This window comes from Odontesthes bonariensis, chromosome 24, assembly GCF_027942865.1.
Source record: "Odontesthes bonariensis isolate fOdoBon6 chromosome 24, fOdoBon6.hap1, whole genome shotgun sequence".
Taxonomy (NCBI): domain Eukaryota; kingdom Metazoa; phylum Chordata; class Actinopteri; order Atheriniformes; family Atherinopsidae; genus Odontesthes; species Odontesthes bonariensis.
Genome location: NC_134529.1, coordinates 21,279,607 through 21,294,799, shown reverse-complemented (window position 1 = coordinate 21,294,799; position 15,193 = coordinate 21,279,607). Strand labels below are relative to the sequence as shown.

General features: G+C 44.1%; 1 protein-coding gene across 5 annotated transcripts in view; it reads right to left on the bottom strand.

Moving 5' to 3' along the window:
- Positions 1–15,193, bottom strand: part of nrxn3b (neurexin 3b) — a 305,979-nt gene that overhangs the window by 108,711 nt on the left and 182,075 nt on the right. Inside the window, exon 1 of one of the 5 annotated variants that reach the window (XM_075459082.1) lies at positions 9,544–10,430. The exons of the other annotated variants lie outside the window; for them this stretch is intronic. Within the exon in view, the coding sequence (XP_075315197.1) occupies positions 9,544–9,799 (256 nt within the window). The 5' untranslated portion in view covers positions 9,800–10,430. Of the gene's footprint in view, positions 1–9,543; positions 10,431–15,193 lie in introns of those variants that run through there. 5 annotated transcript variants of the gene reach the window in all.

Sequence of the window (15,193 nt, the reverse complement as noted above, 5' to 3'; positions counted from 1 at the left end):
CATATGAATTATCCATATCCACTAAGTGCCCTGTAAAACCAGATGAATCATAGGACGAGACGTGCTTTAAAGTTGGTTATGTAAGACTTGAGTGAGGGGGAGGTCCGCTTCCTTCTTCCTCACTTGGCTTTCCTCTTTAAGTTGATCTTACGTGTTTATTTTCCACTCAGAATACCTGCGAAATAAAGGAAAATGTTGCGTATTCTGAGCGCACAAAGCAGCACGAATGGCTTAGGGAGGAGCCACTGTAGTTGTGTCAGAAAGACAGTTTTTGGTGCAATAAACAAGAGTCAAGAGTCAAGGAATGGACAGAAAAAAAAAACACTCACTTTGTCTGACCTGCTCTTGTGACCTCCGATAGCACAATAATTCCTCTAACAGAGCGCTAACCACTCCAGAGGGAGTGTTAGTGTCGAGTATGATGCAGTGTGAAGTGCAGTGTGTAGGGAAGCTGGGTTGAGTAGCAAAGAAAGTTAAACACAGATGGTGCTATGCGCAACACCTGTGAAACCTCTCTCATGCCACAGGAACTCAGATACTCACCCCAAAAATGGTAAGAAAAAAAAAGAAACTTCACATTATATACAGTATATACTATTACCTTTGGATCCATTTATTTGAAAAAAGTTGACAACTCTCAAGACATATAGGCTATACAGTATAATCGTGCTGACATACAACCTCTAATCCTGCCCGTCGCTGTCAGTTTTTCCCTAAATGTTGTGTTTAGTTGGATGATAATGAATTGTATAAATTGGATGATAAAAGGATTAACAAACAGGATTGAACTGGATTGTAAATCGACTGAATTGGACTGTATCTAATCTAAATTCTCTTCAAAGTGCCCTTTGTGCTTTTCTTGTGAATCGGTGCTACGTGTAAAGTTAATTAAATTGAACTGTGCTTTGGGAAAGGTTTGAAACCTTAAAAACCTTGAATGTGTGGAAATTGTATTTTTTAATTTCCAGTCTTGTGGACAGATTCTGGCAGTTTCTGCTGAGTAAACTGTAAAGTTGGGACTGAATGAAAGAAGCATTCAAAACTAATATTTTCATTCGGGAAGTATGGTAATTGAAGAGGGGGTGACATGCACCAGTAAATATACCCATTTGGACTCAGAATGAAAATACTTTTTACGAGAATATTTTAACTTTTTCATTCTTTACTATTTTACCCTTTCAGGCGTCACATGTAATTCTATGTGGCAACAAAGCACGACTGCCCTGTCTACAGCAAAAGGAACTAAAGTTTGTATTTATATATCTAGGTGTTCGTATTGTGCTTCACATTTGCCCCACTTTCTATCTACAGTTTGATGGGAATGAGTCATACAAGAAACTGTTGACACAGTCAGAATAATTTAGTCTTCAATTGTATCTCTGTATGCAAAGCCATGGGTACAAGAGCTTTAGGTTTTTGACAGTCTGCTGAGGTTTTCCAGAGTCTAAGCTGAGTCCATGACCGTGAATCCAATGTCCTCCACATCACAAGCTGTTTGACACTTATTTTCAAATCGGAAGGAAGAGTGTTGGGATGGGAAACAGCATGCCCTGCAGTTTGTGTGACATTGTGGGATGTGTGTGGGCAGAAAAGTGTGTGCTCCTCTAGTTGTTTGTCACACTTCAGATGCTTGCCCCTCTTTCGACAAGTTAGGATGCATATCAGGGTATAAAACACGGAGGTTATCACTTTTTCAAAGACCCATCAGCTTGCCTCCCTGCCTTTCTCTCATTCTGTCCACATCAGAGGTGCTAGCAAGATGATATCATGTTTCTGGCTGGCCAGCGAGCCTCTCAGCCAACCCTGGCTGTCTGTTTGCTCAGGGATAGCAGGAAGTCCCAACGCAATATCCACTCAGTGCGTCTGGGCAAGCCCATTAGCTTCTTTAGCCCATACTGGAGAGGGTAAGAGAGGCTATCCCAATCTCTCCTTCTCTGTCTGCCTCTCTGCTGCACCTTTCCATCTTTCACATGTACTCGCCCTCCATCTCCCTCTTTCTTTATCCACCTCCACTCTGCTATGTTTTCACTCCCAGTAGTTCTCTATCCCTCTTACTTATTCACAGCTTACATCACCATGCTTCACTCTACAGCCCCCCCCCCCCATCTCCCTTCTCCCATGATAAACCACAACGAAAGAGAAAAACTGCTGTGGAAACGTGGCAGGGCCAGAGATATTTATCTAGTCCCTTTGCAGGCGAGATGGAGAGGATTACAAATATCATATTTGCTTGGCTGTAAACATATTCATCAGGGGATGGATTATCTGTTGGATGTTTCTGCAGAAAGATGTTTGCCTGGACATTCAGTCCCAGTTTTAATGTGCTGAACAGAAATCACTCGAGACAGACTGCTACCGTCTATGAGCTCACATAGAAAATCCATTTGGCTAGCAGTTTACTAATTTACCCATGCAACATTGAGCAATAGGAGCAATCACAGGTTAACTACTAATTAGGTAAACTCATACTTAGAGGAAGTTATTAATTGAGTCTGTTGAAAAAAAAATTGGTTTCACTGATCCTGCATCAGACCCATGGCTAATATAAAAATAGCTGGCATAACGAATTGTCCTATATAAGAGAAATGCGCCAATAACCTTGCAGAAAATCAAAAATCAATCACCAAGGTGCTAATTACTACCAAGAGACACACCCTGTAGAGAGGTGCGAGCGTGAGGATGGGTGGCCCTTTTTATACGAGAGATAAATCATTCATCTGGTTCCCTCAAGGTCGCACTCTGCAGTGCAAATCCATCTAATAATCTCCCGGTGTTTCAATGAAGGGAACCACTGCAGGTTAATGATCGAGTCCGATGATATTACATGGCGGCTGCGGATCAGAATAAGAAAACGGAGCGCTTGAAAGGTGTCCCCACACATCACCTGCAGTGGTGACGGAGATCATAATGAGCGAGGTCAGAAAAAGGTGGCGAGATTCGGGTGGAACAGCCCTTTAGTTAACCTTAAGATGTCACTGCAGGTCGCACGCAACACGATTCATGACCTCGGAAGGAAATCTACGCTCTGTTTAATCTTCTGGAGCTGTTATTGTCTCCATGGAGACAGACTGGACACAAGCACACAGCCATTCTAAAGTAACTGGCTGCGGCATCTAAACTAGAAAGAGGGAAAAAATAAGAATTCCTCTGCATCCAAATTGGTGGAGAGTGCAGTCATAATGGAAACTCTTTAAAAAAAGGGTATTAAACTTTAAATTTCTACAGGCTTGGACCAATTCCTCCTCATCCGATTATACAGCTACATCAAGAGGGAGCTCCACTCAGAAGGGGTTGGCTTGGATGAATAATTATTTGACGGATAATTATGAGATTTGGTCGGCTTTGTACCGTTTGAGCCGTGGCCAAAATTAGAAGAGCTAGAGAGCAAAAACACAATCAGTAAGCCAAGGATTGACCAAGGAGGGAAAATGGGGTTGTTTTTTTGAGGCTGAATTTGTGAGGTCACACTTACTTCATCTGCAGCGCAAGCAGATTAAGAGAGAGAAAAAAAACACAGAGGAGTAAAAGACCTCTGGAGGGGAAACAAAGACATTTGTCTATATGTTTGTGAAGGGAAAGAAACATGAGCAAAGAGAAGAGGGAGGTAAAAAGTGAAGCTGTAAGTTGAAAGAGAGATAAAGGTCAGAAGAAACAGGAAATGCAAGAAAGCGGCTGCTGCTATGTCAATGTCACCCCATTTTCAACTTTGTTTTCACAGTTTTCTATAATTTCATGTTTAGTTCATCGTTTGCTGGGCTCTCTGCTTCTCTGTCCTCAGTTTATTTCCTTCCTCTCTGGCAGCTTTGCAAAACGTCCTTGCCTGCATCAAGGCAAAAATGCCTGAGCTTGTGAGGGCAAAAAGAGGTGAAAGAGAAGGCAGAAACCCTCAAATAACTGTGCAATTAAGCCTACAAAACGGATTTTCCCATTGATTTTCCCATCCAGGGCATAAAGAAGGAGCAGCAAGAAAGGTAAAAGGGTTGAGCAAGGCGAATTTGTTTTCAAATGAGAATCCAGATTGTTGTAGCTTCTTTAGAGGTCAAACGAAAAATCCAGATTTGAATCCCTTTGTTCTTCAACCTTCTTGCTCCGTCATTCTTCACTCTTTCTTGAAATTCTATTTTGCAACCATCGAATAGCCAGAGGGCCAGAGGCTCCGAGTGTGCAGGATAATGTTTGCATATATGCACGTCCTCGAGGTGGAAGGAAAACGCAAGGCGCTCAGCGCTCCTGGTTCATTGGAATAATTCCTGTATGTGCTACATGTGGAGCACCTTATTATACAGCCACCGCACCTGGGCCAATAGCTTTTAAAGGAGGCTGAGGGGTCATATACATTTTTCATGACTTCAGCTGTGACAACAGAAATTCTGTGCTTTCTCCACGAGCTGTTCAACCCACTGTAGAGGGCTAAATACTTCGGAAAAAGCAGTTATTGCTGGGTCAATGACACAATAAGAAAAACTACTTTGCCGCTCAGCAATGGTTATTTACATAATCTCCTCTAAGGTACAGAATCACAGTTAATGTGTTTCAGTAGAAACGTATCTCATTTGCAAAAGCAGTTGTATTTTCAATTCATGTCTTTATATAAATGGAATGAAATTTGCAATACACTGGAACTGTACTCATAACAAGACTATAAACTCAGCTATCTGATTTTTGAGACTGGATTTACGCTAATACAGTGAAATGCTAGCAGCTACAATGCTAACAGCTTAACTATCAACATATTCTGTTAGCACCACCACTTGGGAGATATTTTTGCCAGATGTAGCTACTTTTCAGAGTTAATGACTTTTTATTTATCTAGCAATTTTAGAATTTTAGTGAGAGCAGGATTTAGTTGTAGGCTACGCTGGATGTGCTCCTAGTGGTCAGGTGAGTAAGAAGTAGCTAGCAGGCTCGCTCGCACAGCTCAAGTGGCATAATACTGCCATACTGGCATAACAGAGGGGGTGAGGTAGAGCAACAGCCTTTTTTTATACTGATTAAAACTGCTAAAACCTGCTAACAACTGACTTATCAATGCAACATAAAAGTGCTTATGTTGCATTCGGTCTCAGGTCAAATGACTGCACTAGTCGCTGGTTTTTATCGGCTCCGGTGTGGCACGGCACTGATGGGAACACAACACCTAAGCGCACTTGCTAATTTTCAATCAGGATATTTAGGTCAGGGCAACAACAATAGGCAAAGCTCTTTACCGAAACACACGTTTACAAACTGTAATTTCTTAATTATATTAGAGAATTGTGATAATCAGAAACGGTGGTCCAACACAGCCTGCAGGATACAGTGTAAGGCCCTTCCTCAGTTGCAGGTTAAACACATTTGCTGTATCGGTTTTGACAGCTGCGCCCATGTCTAAAAAAAAAAGCCTTTTTAAGTACGTTACTGTTGGTGTAAAAGTGGCAGGACAGAAATCACTCTCGACATTCGACCACTTGCATCTTTCCCTGAAATCACAGCTAGAATAGTAAAATAGTGGCGCATTTCTTTAAAGAAAATCTGGATTTCAGAGGAAATTCAGCCTCGCAATGCCTTGAAAGTGACTGCGAATAAACGTGTGGTTAATGAACCACGGTTTCAGACTCGTTTCACCGTCTGAAAACAAAACTAGGAAAGCAGCAAACTCAATACAAACCACATCACAAATATCTTAATAAAACTATTACACTTCAAGCCAAAAGGGATGGACTGATTGACAAACGAGCGTGGCCATCCATACAAGCATGCTGCTAGCAAAAGAGATAGATAGATAGATAGATAGATAGATAGATAGATAGATAGATAGATAGATAGATAGATAGATAGATAGATAGATAGATAGATAGATAGATAGATAGATAGATAGATAATGTTTGTATGCCCACCTCCCTTCATTTAAACTTTTTTAAAGACTTACTGTAGTACACAGGTCCATTCTGTGCAGAAGACGGTGCTGCCAAAGCCATTCTCTCCAAGGTGATCCCATATCAAACGGCCGCCATGCATACGCACGTAGCCAAACAACACACACTCCCTCAGCCTTGCTTCTAAGTGCTAATGGAAAAGCTTCAAAGCAGGTCAAACCACCCTCACAATTGTTATTCAGTTGACTCATTCACTTTTAAACAATCAGTCTGCTCAATTTATAAGAAGGCAGCAGTGCTTTTACTGTCACTCTTAGTGTACCCACAGCCCATATGGATATTCATATTCATATATAAAATCCATTAGGAATGTACTCCCCTACAGGAATGATTACACATTATAGTGTAAGCAATATAACAGAGATATTTTTGTCCGACTTCAGCACTGAATAATTCATGGAGTAGGTTAAATATGAGTATCAGCTCTGACTTCTAGCTGCTAGAGGAAACATTAGGATACACTGAAAAAATTGGTTGTGTCAGCTCAGTCTAATTTATATACAGACAACACAATAACCCCAAGCACTGATAGGGACACTAAGGATGAGGTGAAATCACCAGAGCTCTTGGTGCTCAGTCACAGCACCAAGATGAATCTTCAAGCATCTTTCGAGCATCGAAGGACATTTTTCAGTCGGATGAAGTGAAGTGAGCCTATCTTTGACCCTCTTCTTTTGCGCCTTCCAGGCATCCAATTAAGAGTTTAGGCACAAGGACACACACCACAATCAAGAGTATGCATACAGACACCGCATTAAAACCTCCTTATTCTGTGCTTATTGGACGATTGGCTACATATTCTGACATGTAACTCTTGTTTCTGTACGTTTTGTCCCACGGTCTCCTCCAAATCTGTAATTACAATCACCCAAAAAACCCAGAAAAACAGGGTCAGTGAGTTGCAGCTGAATTATAAATAGGCAGCACACACACACACAAAACAAGTCTCTTAATCTCCTGATTTTATCCTCTCTCTTATCTCACTCTGCACTGAGTCACCACATTCTCCATGCGCATTTACACAAAAGTCAACCAGAACCAATCTGAACCAACCGAAACAAAGTAGTAAAACTCCGTAACTGAGTAACAGGAGCCTCAAGTGTTTTTAGCATGCGACTGCAGCACGAGCAACAGAGTGCCAGAAGTGAACATGCAGAATATAAATCATTAATAATTAATGTACGAATAATGTTTTATTTGAAGTGAACAATCTCACAAAAATAACACCCTCTGTCGTCCAATTTGAGTAATTGAAGGGTAAAATAAACTAACAGTTTGGTTAGACACAGATATTTCCAGGGCAATGGAACATATACCATTGTTGGTTCTCTAAATGGCTGCCAACCGGCTCCTGCCCCGTCTTGGATTTTCTATGGTTTTCCACATGCTACATCAGTAATGCAGATATTCTCTCTCTCTCTCTCTCTCTCTCTCTCTCTCTCTCTCTCTCTCTCTCTCTCTCTCTCTCTCTCTCTCTCTCTCTCTCTCTCTCTCTCTCTCTCTCTCTCTCTCTCTATCTCTCTCTCTCTCACACACACACACACACACACACACACACACACACACACACACACACACACACACACACACACACACACACACACACACACACACAGTCTCTGCCTGTCTGGCTCCGCTACTCCAAGAGTCCTCGACGAGCTAAAAATGAGCCCTCAACATGTTAAAAGGAGTCAAACACAGACCTGGCTCAAATTCATTTCCCCTGCCCGCAGGAATCGGCGGATGCAGCGACACAAAAGTGCAGAGTTTGGTCTTTTATCTTACCTCACCCAGGCATCTATTGAAAAGGAGGTATCATTGGTGGTATGTAATCTACACATTATGACCAAGCAGTCTGAAGAGGCCTCTGAAAATATGACCATACAAACCAATGGTTTAATGGTGCCATACTGATACCCTGAATGTCAACACTGTACTGAATTAAATTGAATAACGCTCCGTTGATCTCGTAAAGAGAAAATGTTTCTGCAACATGAAGAATTGCTCATAGTTTTTTAGTCGTTAGTATTGAGTAATAAAAAAGAGCAAAAAGCTGAAGAAGCCTCTGACTGAAGACACTTCATTGTTTGATCACTGTGTTGTGTAAAGGGTGTGCAGTGTTGTCCGTTATCTTAAGCAGCTTTTGCAACATTTTTCCTATCCTACCCAATACTCATGACAAATTGTAAAATATAAACGTTGGTCCATGGAAAAATACGTAGGAACTTAATGATTGAAGCCCCAAAAATTGTGCAATCGATTTTTCTTCCTCGGTTCTCTACTGCATTACAGCGTCCTACCGTGCTACCGATGACGCCTCCACGCCCGTTACAATGTGACGCCGCTGATGCTCGTAATATAACGACGCAGACAGTTGTCGTTCTCGAGAAGGACAAAAAGTTCTGTGTCAGGGAGATGGAAGTGTCGGCGGGTGGCGTTAAATCTCACGGACACGTGACGCAACGTTGCCCGACCTAAAACAACTGCTTGCAATAAAACGGCATCTCACAATTTTTCTCGAGCCCGGAGTGTGAAAACGATTGCATATCGGATGAGTGGACAAATGTTCCTATGTCACAATATCTGATGAGACAGAGCTCAGCTCAGCTCAGTTCTGCGTAATCAGCTCTGGAGGCGCAGAAGCAGTGCCCAGCACAGTGTCAGCTTTCTTTCACGGTTTGTTCAGTTGTTTGGTCAAATTCAGTAGTCTGAGAGTGGTGAAGACCATGTAATCTTACTCCAAAAAGACCATTTGCTCTTATTTGAAAACAACGCATTGATATTTGTTATAAGTCATCACTTATTGACAAAAAGAGGTGCGTAATCTCTTGAAATAACAGCCACTTAATGACGACACAAACACTGTGAAAGGCTTGTGCCTCTGAGTAATGCACCTACAGTGATTGCTGTGGATAAATACCAAATACTGAAAATGCGTTTCACCCCTCCTGGGTGCGTGCTTTGCAGAGACGAAAAGCTCATGCTGCTGTCAGAAGAGATAACAGGCATGAATTCCAATGAGAATACTTTAAGCAGGGTTCATAAAATCTAAGTCTGCTTTAAAAAGCCAGATGCTGTTTTGCATCTTGTCCCGCAGAACCTTAACATGGATGAGGACAAGCCCCTTGACGAAGAAGGATGGGAGGGTACCGCACTTATTAAAGATGAGGAGGACCATCTTCCAGTTTCTGACTGTCTATCAGTCATCAATTACAGGCGCATCAATCCGTGCGGGACCCTGATAATTCAGAGTAACTGCTTCCTCGTCAGCTGATAGAGTCACTGTGGGTGTTTTGCTTGTCAGTGCCTTTCACTGACAATTAAACCTATCATTTCATAGACGATACACGGCTCCGTGATGCAGCGCTGCTGTCAACTATGGTTAGCTCTCTGCGCTGTGGTGGAAAGAAGAGTCAGAGGGAGAGCAAAAAAGACAGACAAAGACAGAGGGACAGTGGGAGGGAGGAAGTGAGCCAGTCAGTTGTAAAGGGAGAAAAATGACAGAGAGGAGACTACAGATGGCACCTTTTCACTTTGATCAGTTGCGATGATAAATGGAGAGAAAGGGAGAGCCAGACAAGAGGATGAGAAAAAAAGTGATATGCAAAAAGGTGGTAACAGGACTTACTGTGGCCAGCTCGAAGGGAGGTCGGAGAGCGATAAATGGGCAGAGGGGGCTGATGGTGCCTAGGCCCTTGAGGGCCCTGCGGGTGATCGGGCCGGGGCAGGGCAGGGGGCAAGGGGGCACCAGAGGTAGGGGACAGGAGATGGAGATCTGATGATGGGGGCGAGGAAGCCCAAGCAGAACCCGACACCATCCACCCCACTGCAAGAAGCAACATCCAGAACAGCTGGCCCTCCTGGGGCTTTCCTTTGGGGAGCATGGCTCACGCCCCCCCCCACCCCTCCTTCTTACTGGATATTTGAAAGACAGCAAAGCAGATGTGCGAGGATCTCAGAAAAAGTGACCTTCCCGTAGCCAGGATACAGCAGCAAACTCCATAGTAGAGAGAAATCAACACAAGCTCCTTGTTGATGTAGAATCCCTCCACAGAAACGCAGCTCGGGCTTGTCTCGTGGACTCCACTAGTCAGAAGGCTCCAGATATCCCGCTGGTCTTCGCTTGCTGGCTAGCTCTTTGAACCAGAATCCAATATGTCTTTACTTTTTTTCTCTCGGCAGGATCGCCCTGTGGCTGCCGCTTTGATCACCACGTCACCTGCGTGTGCACGTGTGTGTTTGAGTAGCGAGCGAGTGCATGCGGGCGTTTGTTGGCGACACCTGGAATGTGTCCCTGCGCGCTCTTCCTCACCTGCGGGTGCAGAGTGAGTGACAGGAGAGGGAAGAACCTGCGCTGCAGCCCTCTGCCCGCTTGCTCCGCTCGCTCTGCACAGCTCCGCTCTGTCAAGCCACAGATAACACACAGCCTCAGCTATGAGACCGAGGAGGGGGGGAGAGATAGAGTGAGGTAACGCCAGAAATATGTGGAGCTCCACACACTCCGGCATGGGAAAACTCTCAGCTCTCTGTCTGCTCAGCAGTAACGCACTCCCCACATCCTCATAGTTCAGCAACAGAATCTCAACGTAAGGTGAAGATCTTTATTGTGTTCTTTGAGTCTTGAATCCACTCGCCCTCCCCACCCCCTTTCTTTCTTAAGATCTTCCTTCTTTTCTCTCCTATGCTCCCGGGGAAGTGATGTGATCTGGCTTGTTGACCCAGGGAGACCAAGATAGATAGCTATTGGTATTACTCCACGAGAGAAAGACACAGATTTGCAGACAGATAAAGAAAGAAAGAGAAAAGGCACAGAGAAAGAAGAGGATGAGAAAATGAGGAACTGGCGGGAGGGGAGGGGGGGTGAGATGAAGGCGGTGGGGGGCAAAGTGAGAGGAGGAGAGCGAGAAGACGAGAGCGCGGCGGAAAGAAAGCGAGAGAAAGAGGAGGATGGGAGCGGGCTCAGGTGAAACTAAGCGAAGATGATGGGATGGAAGAGGGGAGGGAGGGGAGGGGAGGGGAGGGGAGGCAAGTGGGCCAGTCTATGCAAATCCTCCACGAGCAGCGAGCAAATCAGGGAGGCAGGCAGCCACTGCAGAGGAGTGGGCTGCCTTTAGTCACAGGGAGAGGAGATGTGAGGGAGGGAACACTGAGAGAATAAACAGCAGAGAAAGAAAAAAAAGTAGAAAAAAAACTGAAAGGGGGTGTGTGCTCCTAATTTGTCTGGTTTCCCCAGAATGTAATTTTCCAACCGAGCTCGGGGTGACGCGGTGTCGCTTTGGCTGCAGCAGCATGCGACCTCTCCTCGCTCTGCTGTTTTGATGGTTCTGAAAGCCCATTGAAGCCGCACCGCAGAATGAAAAAAAATTGTACAAAAAAAAAATAGAAAAGGGAAAAACCCATGCATAATGCACACAGTGAGAGATTTTGTGAATTTCAAAAGGGTGAAAACTCTCTCCATTCAATAGAAATGACACAAGAAGAAAGGCTCTCCTGTCCCTGTTCTGTCAGTCTTTTCCTCTGTTCTCTGAAGGGGGGGAAACCGTCTCCGGGCCTTGGGAGATACACGCGCTCAAAGTGAAATTGCGGCTTAATCATGTTTGCTTTCAAAGCGTAATGCGATTCAACTCCAGTGTTCGGCGTTTGCTGTTGACCTTTCGCATCAACACAGATATTCCAAAACCACAAGACTAAAGCATGGCGGCGAGCTCATTGATGTGCCGTGAGTGAAGCAAAAACTTCAAACACTCGACTAATTGCTGGCTTTTTGTTGCATCTGAGGTGGGGGTCCCTGTCAGAGAGACCTGGATGCACGATCCTTTCTCTGCTCGCTATGAGCGAAGAAGCCCAAATATTTCAGGACCGAATGAGCACCAACGCAGAGCGTACTTTCTGACATCCATTGATCAACATGAAAGAAATTAAGCCGAGAGTCCTGCTATAGAATATACAGAACTGTGCTATCTCGCTTCGAAGGAGCCAGACTTTCTGATGAGAAAGGTTGATTCCCAAAGAGCTATTAGCCAAAAACGTGTCTTGTTTGAACAAGATTGAATTGTCTTAAAAGGAGAGTTGCGACAGTTTTTTGGGGGGTATCTTTAATGATCAAACCTAGGATTTACTTGACGGGGTTTCTCTTCCCGTGTGCAAGATTTAGTGAAATCGGAAGAAGTTGAGCGCACAGCTTTTGTGTCGGTCTTTGTGAAATATCCCAACAAGAGCACAATCCGGGCTAAATAAATCGAATTTGCCCACAACTATTCTGAGTCCGATCCGAGTACATTCTGGTGATGAATTTCAGAGCTGTTGGCATGTCCTCTCTCAGAGCAGGCTGACCATCTTTCTCATCGAGTCAGTCTGCCATGTGATGAAGGGAAGCTAATGAAGGCTGACAACCCAACAAAGAGAAATGTCACCTCTGACTTTTCATCCAAACGATCTGCTCACGTACACTTTTTTTTTCTGATGAAACATGCCACAAATATTCAATCATATTTGATTCATTCCTTTTTTTTTTTTTTTTATCCAATTTGTCACAATCACCTTATTGAAAACTAATACCGTGTCAATTTGGAAAAGTCCTCTTCTCCCCGATCCATTTCACACCGACACGCAGAGTGGAATGTTCCTCAGAACAGAAATGCACTGCTGACGTGATGCGACTGACTTTGTGTTTCTTTATTTGACCTTGCGGATTCAATAGCCTCACCACTTATGCCATTTAAGCTTAAAATCATCTCAAAAGCTTCCTCCAATAATAGCGAGAGGGTCTTTGTAGCAAAAAGTCTGTTTTAAAAGCAATGGGATGATCATCGGCGTCGCGAGACCCTTTTCACGGGGGCACGTGCCCCCCTGTAAATCTGAGGTGCCCCAGTATCAGTGACCTGCACAGGAGAAAAAAATAATATAGGCAAATATGATTTCATATTTCAACATGATTTTCTGTATAATTCGTCATTTTGATTGAAGTTTCCAAAAATAAAGTCTTTGCGGGGGGCAAGCAGCACGCTTCACTAGAAAAAAAAAAAAAAAACAAGCGCGCACGCGACCGGGCGGCAGAGACACTGTGGGAGTAGAGCGACTGCCCTGACTGCCTGGAATGGTGAGCTTGAAATGTGTACACAGTGCCTAGGCTACAAGACATGATCACAATCAACTTCTCTCGAATCCAGTGCCGAGTTTAGGACGTTTAGTGACCATAAATAATCTGACAGCCAGCTACTGTTTAGGTAGCAAAAAAAAAACACCGACAGCCAGCTAGCTTGCAGTCAACGTTTTACATGGCTCAGGTTGTTTTGTGGTAGGCTACCAAACTAAGTTACAGGCAGCTGATGACATTTCGTTTTATCAAGCAAGATGAATGATGGAAATAAAGCACATTTCGAATTATTCACCTGCATGTTGTGTTAAAATGCAGACAAGTTGAAATGCCCACGGAAAAGAGGGAGAGACAACTTAAGGAGGCAGCTAATTTAGCTGCCTCCTTAAGTTGTAGAGAGGTCCTTATCAAAGCTCAAGATTGTGAAAACCAGGCTTAGAAACCAGTGTGGGCAAGAACGGCTGTCCGACCTCCTCCAAAGAAATAACTGCAAAAAATTTTTTGCTCGCACGCTTTGCGCACTCGCATCATATTTCTGTGCCCCTGTTGTGCCCCTGTATAGTATTGGGTCAGCTGACGCCCCTGGTGATGATCATTAACAAAGATGCTGATAAGTATGGCAAGTTTATGTAAGAAATACATTCGGGGGCGAAAAAGACATTTTCTACAGTTCAAAAGCAAATGAGAGCAGGTGCATAAGAACAGAGGTAAGCAAGATGTCACTTTGATGATTATTCTTCCTCCCCTGCAGCCAAAATGGACAACCTTTAAAGCAGTTCACTTGACATCAAACACAGAGTAAGCAGTCGATTCACAATCTTGTTGAAACAACCCAACGGGTCTTTCAAAGCCATTTTGGCTGCAGACACTCAGCGGGCAGGTTTCTGTTCCATCATTTGCCTACACGCTTCATGCATAAGCAAACCAGCCACCTGTACAGCTCATGCACACATAATACGGCAGCCGAACTTTGACATTCTGTCGCACGTCCCCACCCATATGCCGGAGTCTGGAGAGTCTGGAGTGCTGTGTCTGCCGCTCCAAAACTTGACGACTTAAGGAGTGCCGCGCTGACTCGGTAATGAACCCTCGTCAGGATTGCCGCTAATTTGTGTTTTAATATCACGGTTTCTCTGCGGTACGTCTGTGACAGATGAAGTCATTTCTGCTTGCCCTGCGAGCGGGCGAATAGAGCGCAAAAACATCTTCATTTTACAGAAGAGTGGGGACACAGAGGGAAGGAGGACAGAGACTCCTCACTATGTCAACCTCAACTCCTGATTTCCTCCCATCCCTCTTCGTATGTATCCATTCAACGACTCTTCCACCCATCTTTGGGGGTTAACTTCGTCTCTGTCATAAAATAATGAGTACATATAGAAACAGAGTGCCAATTCTAAAAAAAAAAAAGAAAAGCTGAATGTCAACAACAAGCAAAATGCGGCTATCTTGAAGTTCTCTACGAAAGTAAGATAAGTTTATTTTCTGCTGTTTGATTGTCAGGAGGGAGGTGAATCCATAGGGCCCTTCTGAGGTTAATCAAGTGCTCTTCGGGTTACTTCCCTCTCGTCTCCCCCGGTGAGTCTAAAATAACTGCCTGAGGTACGATGCTTCAACATTCCCGCACCTGCATACAAACAGCTCCAAACCCCTGCCTGTGTGAAGTGACAGGCTGTAAAACAGGATTGGCAGAGGACAAAGAGCGGCGCCTGGTATTCGTGGCAGCACAGTCTGGCACAGCAGACACATGACAAACTCCCGGACTGAAAAGAGTTTAAAAAAAAAAAAAAAAAAAAAAAAAGGAACAGCAGCAGAGTAAACAGCATTTGAAGATGTCGTCAAAACCGCATACACGCGTGTGAGCGTGCGTCTTTGCGGAGCTGCTGTTTCATCTGCCACTCAGTGGTTCACGCGCTCCGGCGCAGCTGATCTGTTGTTACGTCCAAGTCAGAGGCATCAGGCTGCTGCATTTCCAACAAAAGGACCTGACTGTTTGCCTAAAGAAATGCAGAACACGCAGCGATGCCTGGGAAGGAGACTATTACAGAACGAATAATGTTCCCCGAGACTCAGCAACGGCCCGCAGAGCCTTCAATGTTGATAACAAAGCAAAACGTGTCGCACTCTCACCTCTCTCACTCTGTAATCATGATGCGAGAGAAAAAGAAAAATGTGGAGTTTG